Here is a 12311-nt window from a genome sequence, read left to right on the forward strand (position 1 = left end):
ATTCATATGTGCTCCAAACTTTCTTCACTATGCTCAGAGCCAGTGGGATTACTCTCCTGTCATCATAAAACTTGTATGGATATTTCTGGGTTTTGGAGTACAAAAAAAGTTAAGATACATTTTAGTTGAAACCTTTGCCTCAGTGCAGTTAAAGGGAAAATCTGTTGATTTCAACAGAATCAGGATTTTATTTTTTTCATCTAAGTAAACCACTCATAAACATTGCCATTACCCAACAAATTGTATAAACTGCTGGGTACTTATAATGTATCCATAGTTCTGTGTTTGAAGTAAATCAATTGATAAACTTGATGTGCTTGCTTTTTACATGTAGAAAGCACTGGGAAATTTCTGAGGAAGAAAATGTAATCAGCAATATATATTCAATACATATACAAAATTGGCTTATTCAACATGATCAGATGCAACCTATGACATGCCTGAGAAGCATTAGGATCATAGTTCTAGGGGAAAATAAGGAGAAGTAGTAAAACCACTAAATGTGTAATACAGCAATTAAATAGTTGTTTATTAGGATGTTTGTAATAAAAATCCAAAAATTGGAGGGAAAAAAAATGTTAATTTTTTAAGTTTCCCCACCATGACACTTCTTAATCTTCTTTAATAGCTGGTTCTAAAAAGTCAACCTCTGTCTTAACTCAATCTTTCGATCAGCAAATAAGCCCTTAAAGTTAAAAACATTTTTATTCATGGCCTCAATGACTGAGCAGGGAGAATGGACAGAATAGCAGCTAATATAATGTTTGCTATTTTATTTTGTCTTAATGATCAAACCATGTTAAATCATAGCTGTATGTTTTGGGTATGTATTTGTGATCCTTGCTTGCACTTTATGTTCCTGTTGTTTTAGAAGTAAATACCTAAAACATTAATGGTATCTTTCAAGTGCCTGAGGTTCCCAAGAAGCCTGTTCCAGAGGAAAAAATACCTATTCTGAAGAAAAAAGAAGCTCCTCCAGCAAAAGGTATCTATCATCTCTTTATGTTAGCAGACATCTTCTGAATATGTAATTCACAGTATTTTTCAGATGCCTTACTTGGTCATTACTTTTTTCTGTTCTTTTTGGAGGGGGCTCTTTGTATGAAATGTTTGTGTTGCTATCGTTTTTGTTTCATTTCTGTTTTGAATAGCTTGTGGATTATTTTTTAACCAAAATAATGTTTTTGAAGTGCCTGAGGTGCCAAAGAAACCTGTAACTGAAAAGAAAGTCCAAGTGCCGAAGAAGGAAGCTCCCCCAGCTAAAGGTATATGAACTTGTAATTATCTGTGATCAGAAAAGTCTTCTACACTTCATTTATCTTCTCACTTGTGTTAAACACTAGGATAGTAAAAGGATTGTTGCTCTTAAGAATTGTGGTTCTTTGTGTTTGTGTTCAATTGTTTAGTGTCACTGGCTTGTACGTCATGGTGTTTTAGGTTCTTATGCCAAGCTCAATTTACAATAATATCTTACTAAGTTCCAGAAGTGCCAAAGAAGCCTGTGCCAGAAGAGAAGGTTCCTGTTCCTGTACCAAAAAAGAAGGAAGTTCCACCAGCCAAAGGTATATCAGCTCTTGACTGAATGTGTTAAAAAAAAATTTTAAAAATCGGTCTTTTTTCACCCTTCCTCTTTAACGTAATGTAGAGTGACGAGAGTTTTCTATTCTTGACAGTTCTTCTTTGTCATTCCACTTTATTGATTCATATCATTGTTCTTTACCTTATGGTTCAAAAATGAAATTCTTAAACTACAATAATATCTTTAAAGTGCCTGAAGTACCAAAGAAACCTGTGCCAGAAGAGAAGGTACCCGTCCCAGTGCCTAAAAAAGTGGAAGAACCTCCACCAGCCAAAGGTACACCAGTTTCTGGTTCAACTGTGTAATTCTAGTTTTGTTTCTTCAGCTTTAGAAGACTGCAAGTAACAATCCCATTCTTCACCCTAGTGTGTTTGATACTGAACCACTCACTGACCTATGTTTGATCAGGACACTGTATTGTGTCTGTTTCTGTTAGTCACGGGTGTTATGCTTATCCTATGCTTTGAAAATTTCTATGTTTGTGTCTTATATTGTCTCTGTCTTTCGGATCTTATATATCTAAATTATTTAAAATTACTTGCTGTGTTAAAAACTGATGCTCCAAAAGATAGACAATGTACCTAGACAGCCAGACTTCCCCCTTAGCCTTACTATGCCCGTTTGTAATGCTGTAGTCTGTATGTCTGTAAGTTTACATCTGTGCATAAATCTGTGGATAAAATCAATGTTATCTTTCATATACAATTAAATTTTACCATATTTGTGTAGTTATCTTAATATCAGTTATACAGTTATCATTTACTATATTTTATGTTACACTGAAAATGAATTTCTTAAACAAAAATGTCTTTAAAGTGCCTGAAGTGCCCAAGAAGGTTCCAGAAAAGAAAGTACCTGTCCCTGTACATAAAAAGCCAGAACCTCCACCAGCCAAAGGTATCTCTTCTTATAACTGAACATGTGGATGATGCTTCTTATTGTTTCTGTACGTTTGTTATTTGAACTTAACTGAAGTATCGTAGCAGTTTGTGACAAATGTACTTGTTACTTCATACTCTTTAGCTTCTGTGTAAGTTGTCTCTCAGTTTCTGATGTTGTGTCTAAGTTTTCTACAATTAAATATTACCTTTGAAGTGCCAGAAATACCAAGACCTTCCCCTGAAGAGGTACCTATTTTTGTTCCTGAAGAAGAAGAGGAAGAGGAAGCTGTTCCAGAGATACCAGCAAAAGGTACACCATTCCTTCTTGAAAATTGTCAGAGAGCTTTGTTCAGTCCATTAAAAGATCTTCATCTCTATTGCTTATTTTAAGCTGGATTTAAACCTTAATTATCCTTCTGAGGGGAGTTTTCTTCATCTTATTGGTCTTTGTGACTTTGTTCCGTGGTTTTAGTAGTTTTGATGCTCTAAAAGTAATTGAAAATTTCTTATCAAAACAATATCTTTAAAGTGCCAGAGGTGCCCAAGAGAGCTGTCCCAGAAGAAAAAGTACCTGTTGCAGTTCCTAAAGTAAAGAAAATTCCACCAGCTAAAGGTATATCACATTGTGGTGTATGCAGATAATTCCTCTCCCTTACATTTTCATATTTCAGTGGAACCTCATTTTAACAATCGATTTATACTCATGTAAAGTCAGATCCTTGGTTCTAGCACCCTGCTGCCCCGCTGTAGTGCGCAGTACTAGGTCTCAGGCAGGGCTTGATTGTCTATTTTGTTACTGACTTCAGTGGGCTGAGAATCAGGCCTTCAATGATCTGCTTGTTTTCCATTTTAAGTGATTGCTGTGAATGAAATAATTCATTGTGATATCATTATTCACACTAATGTTTAAATTAATTTAAATTTTGTTTAAACAAAATACCTGGAATAATATTTTATGGGCCTTTACCTGGAAATTCTTCAACTGGGGAGATCATTCTGACATGTATCTTGAATGTATGCTAAAATCTCAAACCTTTTAGCTAAACTTACATAAAAATAAAATCAAATCACAACTGACCACACAAACAACCAGAAGATATACCCTAAATGTGAAATTCAAAGCGGAGGCCACCCTTTGGTGCTGAGCAAATTCTACCTCAGCAGCTGAGTTTTTTAGAAAAAAAAAGAAAAAGCAGACACTGGAAGTTTTTATGTAAAAAATTAGATGCTAATAATCTTCTACAACCTCTCATTTGTAGCATATCTTGGTAATATTTTCCGTTGGCAATGATGCTGTGTAATTAAGAATTGGGCAAAAAAGCTAATCCTCATATAACCCTTATAACCCAATTGCACTTTGCTGTTTTCAGGGAGTGAAAAATAACTAACAGAGTTTCCCTTATTTTTATTACTATGGTTACTTTAAAGTTCATGTCCTTGTGTTTTATGTTATGAATTTTTCTTTATGATGTTGTGAAAGTAAAGTTCTTAAAATAATATCTTTAAAGTGCCTGAGGTGGCAAAGAAAGTTGTGCCTGAAGAAAAGGTTCCCGTTTTTGCTCCTGAGGAAGAAGAAGAGGAAACTATTCCAGAGGAAACTATAGCAGCAAAAGGTACATGATTCTTTCCTGCAAGTTACCTATGAGATCTTTTGGGTTCATTAAAATTCATCTTTATTTCTTGTTCTAAGTTGTACGTAAATCTTAATGATCTTTTTGGGGAGCTTGTGATCTTGTTTCATGTTTTTTCATGTTTTTAATGTTCTGAAAGTAATTTTAAAACGGGTTTGCAAAATAATATCTTTAAAGAGCCAGAGATTCCTAAGAAACCTGTCCCAAGAGAAAAAATACCTGTACCCAGTCCTGAGAAACTGGAGCTTCCTCCAGCAAAAGGTACATAAATTAATACCTAGGAAAACAATGTGTTGTTATTCTCATTCAGTGTCTCTATTTATTTTATTTTGTTATTTATGTTAGTTTTGTGTCCCTGCTGTCTTTCTGTATTGATGTCTCAGAGTGCCTGTCAAATTCCTAGTGAAAAATAAGCTCTGAAATGATTTGACTTGTTCAAGAAGTCTGCCTACGGATAGAAAGTGTCTTTGTTTTTATTTCTGTTTCATCTTTAAAACGTTTAAAATCTGCAGATCAGTTCTTATTTCATTATGTCTGTTTGTATATGTTTTCTGTTGTATTTCTCATACTACTGGCAGATGACATTCTTAAAATAAAATAATGTCTTTAAAGTGCCTGAGATGCCTAAGAAACCTGTTCCTGAAGAGAAGGAACCTGCTCCTAAAAAGGTGCCAGCTCCACCAGCCAAAGGTATTGCAGTTTGTAAATGCTGTTATCATTAATAGATAACATTCTTCATACAAGTTGAGTTTAGTAAGGGACATTTTAGTATGTCTGTCTTGTATTATATTTGTCACTATACTATTTGTGTGTTTGTAAGTTTCTGTTCTGCTGTTTGTAAGCTTCTGGGTTTGTGTCTATTTAAAAATTATGCAAAAGAGCACTGAAGTTAGGTCCTATCTTTAAAGTACCCAAGATGCCTAAGAAGGTTGCTCCTGAAGAGAAGGTACCTGTTGCCCCCCCTGAAAAAGTGGAGGTTCCAGCTGCAAAAGGTATATGTACTCCTAAGTATAATTAATATTTACGCTAAAAATACTCTTGACCTTCTTCTTTCTAACTTTTGTCTTTGTTGTATGAGATATCTGCTTGAATTTATGTTAAAACTCTTCATTATCAATGTTTGCATTGTAGAACCATAAAGCTCTGTTTCTTGTGCTTTTTTACTTATACTGCTTTAAGGTGTTTTTTTAAAATTCCTAAAAGAAATCCATATCTTTAAAGTCCCTGAGGTGCGTAAAAGAGCTGTTGCAGAAGAGAAAGTGCCAGCTGTTGTGCCCAAACCCAAAGAACCAACACCGACTAAAGGTACAGATATATTTCTTCTTATTCCTCCCAACCATTTGTTTTTCTTCTTCACTCCTAATATCTTTTATAATATATATACTGTTTCAGGAGCATGTTCTTATATTTTAATGTAACTTATGCTTGTGGTTATCATGTACATTTTCTGTTCTATGTGGATCGTCTTGACTAACTGTAAAAAAAAAAAAATAAATAATTGTAAGGTAGTAACAGTAATACTGTTTCTAAAGTGCCTGAAGTATCCAAGAAACTTGTCCGGAAAGAAAAAGTCCCTGCTCCTGCTCCTGCTCCTGCTCCTGTGGTGGAGAAGTATGAGTATACATATGAAGAGTATGAGAAGTACGAGACATACGAAAGTATTGAAGAGGTTCAGGAAACGGAAGAAATTGAGGCATATGAGGAACCTGAAGAACCTGAGAGATATAAGGAAATTCAGGAACAGGAATATGAGGAGGAGGCTGAGGAGAGAGAAGATGTCTATGAAAAGTATGAGTTTAAGGAGAAGGAAGAGGTCTATGAGAAATACGAGGAGGTATATGAGGAGGCTTACGAAATCCAACCAGCTATAGGTACATCAAGTCGTGATTTCTTTATTCTTATAGTTTGTTGAGTTCCCAGCTACTGCTTAAGCCTCCTTTGGGTGTTTATTTATATTTTTCCCTGTTTGCAGTCCTGTCTGTGTCTGTTGCTGGTAATGATAAATCCATTCAAAGATTGTTTCTCTCCTACTCCTTTCTAAGGAATTCTTCCCTTCAGAGTGGAATGGGAGGATTCCCCATCTGACTGCCCAAGAGTGAGCTAGTGTAGATATGACACAAGCAAACTAAATGATAATTTTCTGATGCAGTTCAGCTTCAGCCTGAATTAAATATTTTTATGTGTCAATATTTCTTTCTTTTGCCCAGTTTAGCTCCTGTGAGTTACAGAGATGTTAAAACTCATGTAGGACCTTCCTTCTCATCATCTAAATTTATGATCATAGGATCCCTCATGCCAAACAGAAAGTGCATCTAAAATGTACCAGAAAGATGTACGCTGATATTCCTTAGCTTTCATTGCTCAAGAACTCTGAGATAAGTGGCTGTTCACTTGTCTCTGCATAAATGATGAGATGGTTCCTTTACAAATGAGTGATTGCTCTGCTTGCTGTCTTTGTATCTCTTGTAATTCCTCATAAATAACTTAAAATCCATAATGAAATATTTTTTTAAAGTGCCTGAGGTGCCTAAAAGACCTCTGCCAGAAGAAAAAGTACCTGTTCCTGTTCCTAAAAAAGAGGCTCCACCAGCTAAAGGTACATCAGCTATTAGCTAAATTTAAAAACACAACCTTCTGCCTGAGTCTCTGAATCTGCAAATCCAGTAATTTACCTATTCTGATTTGACTGCTAGACTCTTAACTTTCTTTCACAGTACAGTCAAAGACAGGGATTAAATTACTAAAAAAACAGTATTTCTTTAACAAATCAAAACTGAGAAAAAATACTTTCTGAGGACAAAGGAAGTGCAGGCAGGACCTTCAAGATTTAATTTTTGCTGTCACAGTATTAGCGACATTTTATAGCTAATCATCGAAAACAAACAGATGAATAAATTAATAAAAGTCTGTTAAGCTATAGTGCCGTATCAGTGAAACTCTAGTTTCCTACAGAATCCTAAAAATCTAAGACCTTCTTCAACCTAATGATGTGCTGGAGTGCATATAATCTTAATAGGTATTCTCTGTATCAGGCTCTACAAAAGATAAGTATCATGAATAGCAATTGTCAGTGGATGCTAGTAGAGTTTCTGTACTAGTCTAGAGGTCTGTAATTTTCTGTTCAGAGCACTTAATTTGCCAGAAATTCATTTTGTGCTAACTTTTATATTTGTTTCTCATACGAACGATTAGAATGAAATCAGGGGGAAAGGGGGTTTTTTTTGCATAAAGTCTTGGAGTTAGTTGATAGGAAATTAAAACATTACCATATTCCCAGCTGGCATTAATTAGAGCTGATAGTTCATGAAACCTAATTGTTAAAGCTTATCCCAGTCAAAAATTCACCCAACAAGATCAGTGTTTTTCTTTCAGTGAATAACGAAGACTCTAGCTATGTGAATCCAAGCAAAATAGTCCAGATGGGTGGCCTGCAAGGTCACCACTCAATAACAATTGAGGACATTGTATTTTGTATTTTTCTAAATCTTCTGACTCTTGCATTGTTTGCTTTTTGTTTAACTTCTATTCTTACATAATATTTATACTACAAAAGTTCTTAAAAAAACACCAATTTCTTTAAAGTGCCAGCAGTGCCGAAGAAACCTGTTCCAAAAGAAAAAGTACTACCTGCTGTTCCTAAAAAGGAAGTGACTCCACCAGCTAAAGGTATACTTACTCTGTATTGTCCTCCTGAATCATGAACTCTGATTTCAGTCTTTTGTCTTCATCATTTGTTGAGAAAGATGTGCATATGTTTCATGTCCCCACAGTGTTTTTTTTTCAACTGTTTGTGATTGAGTCTTTTCTTGCCTGTTGATTTCAAGTCATTTGTTGAAAATATGTGAGAGTTGCTTTAAAAAATGTGTGTTCTGTCTTTAAGCTACATCGGAAAGTAGTTCAGAAAGAAAGAATATTTTTGTTTTTTCTGAAAAGTAAGGAGATTCCACCATCCAAATGTATGGCCATCTTTCAAGAATATTTTTTTAGTATGTTATTCTTCTGTCTAATCTTCAAAATTAACATAGATGTTCTTTCAGGAAGCATTTAATCCTTTGTTGTTTCATGAATCTTCCTTGTTAGATTTGCTCTTCTTTCTAACTTCTTCCAAATACTTTTGAAAGCCCTAAAAGTAAATTATATCTTAAAGGGCCAGCTGTTCTCAAAAGAATTGTCCCTGAAGAAAAGAAAGCTACACACACACCTGAAATAGAAGTTCCACCAGTGAAAGGTAAAGGAACCTTTGATATGAGATTCTATGGAAAGGAAATATTTGTGTTGTTTTTCTCAACTAACATCTTCTAAAATGGTCCTCATGTTCTTTACACCATGGCAAGAGTATCTAGTCTCTAAGTGCAGATTCAACTCTCAGTGATAAATTGAAAACTCTGAGGCAAACATTTCAGATATGTGCTAAACAGAAAATACATTGGTTTATGAATGAAAACATGCTGAGGGGGTATCACTACTTATACTACCAGTATGTAAACCTTCAGTGCTTTTATATTTGTAATATAGTTGTGAATTTAGTTTAAACTGGGGTTTTGAAGCCAATACATTGGTCATGATATTGGTGGAGAAGTAACAGGGCAAGAGCTAGTAAGTTAAAACCATTAAAGCTGTTACACATATCAGAAGGAAAAGCAAGACGATACAGTGAGAAAAGCAAATGGCTTATGCTCTTTGAGAGCAGAAACTATAAATTTCTTCACATAATTAATTGTTCCAGGAAGACAGTTATAGAACTGTATAATATTTCATTCTCGAAAAGGCACAGTATTTGGGACCTCAAAAGAACTTAGTTTTCTGGGTTTATTTCTGTATGGAATTTTAAAAGTTGAAAATTATTTTGAGGTTACTAAAAGAAAGCTAATATCTTTGAAGTTCCTGAGTTTCATAAGAGAGCTGTCCTTGAAGAGAAAGTACCTACCATTATTCCTAGAGAAGAGGAGCCTCCTGTGTATGAAGGTACATCAATGACACATCTACTACCAAGCAGTAAATTGCAGAGAATATATCAATTCATGCTCTAGATTGTTCTGTAAAATATGAGACATTTTCAATTCATTTTTTTTAATTATTTAAAAGTAACTTCCAGCTGTGTCTTTGAGACCCTCTCTCCCCCCAAATTTAGTTATAGTTTAGCATTTTTAAAATGTTCTTTTCTCCTCTATTAATGGAAGAAAGAAACATAAATAAAAGAGAAACTAAGTTTCTGATCTGGGAAAGCACTTTAGCCACATTGGACCAAAGAAATGAACTTCAGTAGAAACTTGTTCAAGAGCCATCCTGAGTAAGACTTAATTAATTTTTGAGCTGCGATATCAATAGTTAATGCAGATGAGAACATGTGAAATTCAATTACAATTTTATCTAATACACAGAACTAAGTAACTAGAAAATAAAATGAAATATTTCTGTAAACTTGTATTTTACTAATTGGGAATGGTCACTTCTAGCAATAGTAGGTAAATGATCAGGCTGAAATGAGATATTTAAATAATTTATGTTCAAAGAGCTCTTTGTCTATATACATGTCTGCATTTTTGCATTATAAATTGTCTTTCTAATCTTGTCTTGTAAATAATATTAAAATATGTATAATAAACTAATATCTTTAAAGAGCCTGAAGTTCATGGAGAAGTTCCAACAGAAGAAAAAGTCCCTGTTATTATTCCTTGTGAACCAGAAGCTCCAGCAGCTAAAGGTACACCAACTATTCAAGCAATCTATAAAGCAATACATTCCCTACAAATTAGTTCTTCATCTTCATTATTCCATTTGTGTGCTAATCTGTTATTTAATGTGTTCATTCTAATGTTTCCTTAGATGCTATGTGTCTGTCATTGCTCCTTTGTTACTTACATTTTGTATATTATAATGTTCTTCAAAAAATGTAATATCTTTGAAGTACCTGCAGTGACCAAGAAAACTGTCCCACTGAAGAAAGTACCTGCTGCTGTACCTGCAGAAAAAGCTCCTCCAGCTAAAGGTACAAGACCTCCAAATGGATTTTGTCTAGCCTCTTTCAAAAGTGAGGTATCAAGTGAGAAACCCAACACGCTTGTTTTTCTTGAGCATCATGACCAGGTGCTATATACATTGTTTTGTTCCATTTGACCTCTTGTTGTAAGAGTAAATCTTGTCTGTTTGTTTGGTTGGTTTTATCTTAGAAAGAGAGCATGCATACAGGGAGATCAGAGATTAAAAACAATCATTTTGCAACCATTTATAAAGAATTCAAAAAATATTTCAGCATCTTTCTTCATATATTAAACTAATGAACAATTATTAAGACAGAATATTTCATCATTCAGAAAAATAAATTCAAGGAACATGCTCTATGAGTTCTTATTTTTGTCTTGCGTTAGCAGCTGCTCAAACAGATTGTTAAATTCTGCATCAAGAATTTAAAATTTAGAAAGACAAAATTAGACAAATACAAAGAAATTTAGCAGACAGGAAATTCATAGCGGGGCCAGGGATTAGCCTTATATTTTTTTTACGTCTTGTCTCATGCTCTATTTCCCAAAATACTTTCTCTGACAATATATTAAAAAAAAAATGTAAAAGTTTGTGGCAGAAGCTTGTTTGCAGAAGCACTCTTTGCAGTCATGTCAGGGGCTTTAATAAAGTCAAGATTAAGTAAGACTTTAAATCAGGACAAAGCCACAAAATTTTTTTTATAGAAACATAGTTTTGTAATAAAATTCCAGCACTGAAGAACTCTATAGATGTTTGAAACATAATATTTAGTTAATTGCACTGGAGTTTTGCCTTGCTTTTATAGGTAATGTTGACATTTCAAAAAAATGAAACCCTTTAAATTGCCAAAATTCCTAAAGATTGTTTGATAAGGAAAAAAACCCACCAAACCTAACTACTATCTTTTTAGAGAAGGGCAAATTCAGACCTGTAAGTGCTAGGGGTTAGAAAAACAGTGAACTCCAGAAAGTAAAGTCATTGAGTTGTATTCACAGGTTAATACCGTGTATTTTCATATTGTTCTAGTAGAATTTTTTATTGTTTTGCAAAACTGTACTACTTATTTCCTAGTGCAAATTTCTAAAATAAACCAATATTTTTAAGTTCCTGAAGTACCAAAGAAAGCTGTCCGCAAAGAAAAAATACCTCCTGCTCTACCTAAAGAAGAAGCTTCACACCTTAAAGGTATAAGAAATTTTGAGTAGGATTTGAAGTATAAAAAGTGTTTTTTCATATATAAATCTATAATTGTTTTGAGAACATTCTGTCTACCATAAACTAGACTTTAGTTAGCAGCTTTAGTTAGCTGCAACAGTGTAAAATTAATTAAAAACAAAACTAAAAATTATATCACCTGTAGTTGTTCTTAAGGGGACGATTACCGTTATGTGCAAAAGAGACAATTGCAAGGGACCCTGCTACTTAAGATCAGTCCAAGGGGCAAACAAACAGACAAACAAACAAACAAAAAAATAGAAAAAGTGACATAGCTTAGATAGACAGGGTCTATCTCTTTGCACTCAAGCAAGTAGCTCAGTTTAGGAGACAGCACACATCTTTCTTCTGGCAAGCTGCAGAGGTCAGATCAGGGTAGCATATGAGATTTTTTTCTTCCCTCATTTGAAAGAGTCCTAATTTTGAGGGTAGATATAAAATAGACCTGTGTATCTTAAGATAAGCTTGAATATTTGATTGTATTTGTTCTTTATGTTTCACATTGTCTTGTTTTCTGAAGATATTCTAAGTTAATTTAAGTATTTAAACTAATATCTTTCAAGTACATGAAGTTTATGAGGAGATGCACATAGAAGAAGAAATTTCTACTGTTTATAGAAAAGAGGAGGCTCCAGCACCTAGAGGTATATATCTTCTTCATCATCTCTTCCTGCAATTTGCAAAGTCATGAACTCCAGGAAAATTAAATTATTCATGTTCATGGTTTAGTTCTTGTTCAATGTAATTAATATTTGTATTCGTTCTTTTAGTACCTTACTTACATTACAAACTTGGAATTTTTTATGACTTGTCTCTCTATTCTATATAAATCCTTAAAATGAACTAATATCTTTAAAGTGCCTACAGTCATTAAGAAAGCTGTTCCAGAAGAAAAAGTGCCTATTGCTGTGCCTAAAAAAACAGAACCTACTCCTGTGCCTAAAAGACCAGAATCTCCACCATCTAAAGGTACTTTGATAGCCTAATAGAACTGAGGTCTTTTGCTGATAACATCTTTTCTGT

General features: G+C 34.1%; 1 protein-coding gene across 1 annotated transcript in view; it reads left to right on the forward strand.

The window, feature by feature from the left end:
• The window catches only part of LOC142414557 (titin-like), a 243793-nt gene that overhangs the window by 106362 nt on the left and 125120 nt on the right, over nucleotides 1–12311 (forward strand). Inside the window, exons 134-155 of the mRNA XM_075511917.1 lie at nucleotides 908–985; nucleotides 1191–1265; nucleotides 1479–1562; nucleotides 1769–1855; nucleotides 2396–2476; nucleotides 2675–2770; nucleotides 2990–3073; nucleotides 3969–4073; nucleotides 4269–4352; nucleotides 4704–4781; nucleotides 5000–5083; nucleotides 5313–5396; nucleotides 5624–5962; nucleotides 6607–6687; nucleotides 7674–7757; nucleotides 8239–8319; nucleotides 8973–9056; nucleotides 9712–9795; nucleotides 10000–10080; nucleotides 11178–11258; nucleotides 11852–11932; nucleotides 12147–12257. Coding sequence (XP_075368032.1) covers nucleotides 908–985; nucleotides 1191–1265; nucleotides 1479–1562; nucleotides 1769–1855; nucleotides 2396–2476; nucleotides 2675–2770; nucleotides 2990–3073; nucleotides 3969–4073; nucleotides 4269–4352; nucleotides 4704–4781; nucleotides 5000–5083; nucleotides 5313–5396; nucleotides 5624–5962; nucleotides 6607–6687; nucleotides 7674–7757; nucleotides 8239–8319; nucleotides 8973–9056; nucleotides 9712–9795; nucleotides 10000–10080; nucleotides 11178–11258; nucleotides 11852–11932; nucleotides 12147–12257 — 2127 coding nt within the window. The remainder of the gene's footprint in view (nucleotides 1–907; nucleotides 986–1190; nucleotides 1266–1478; nucleotides 1563–1768; nucleotides 1856–2395; nucleotides 2477–2674; nucleotides 2771–2989; nucleotides 3074–3968; nucleotides 4074–4268; nucleotides 4353–4703; nucleotides 4782–4999; nucleotides 5084–5312; nucleotides 5397–5623; nucleotides 5963–6606; nucleotides 6688–7673; nucleotides 7758–8238; nucleotides 8320–8972; nucleotides 9057–9711; nucleotides 9796–9999; nucleotides 10081–11177; nucleotides 11259–11851; nucleotides 11933–12146; nucleotides 12258–12311) is intronic.

This window comes from Mycteria americana, chromosome 9, assembly GCF_035582795.1.
Source record: "Mycteria americana isolate JAX WOST 10 ecotype Jacksonville Zoo and Gardens chromosome 9, USCA_MyAme_1.0, whole genome shotgun sequence".
Lineage (NCBI taxonomy): Eukaryota > Metazoa > Chordata > Aves > Ciconiiformes > Ciconiidae > Mycteria > Mycteria americana.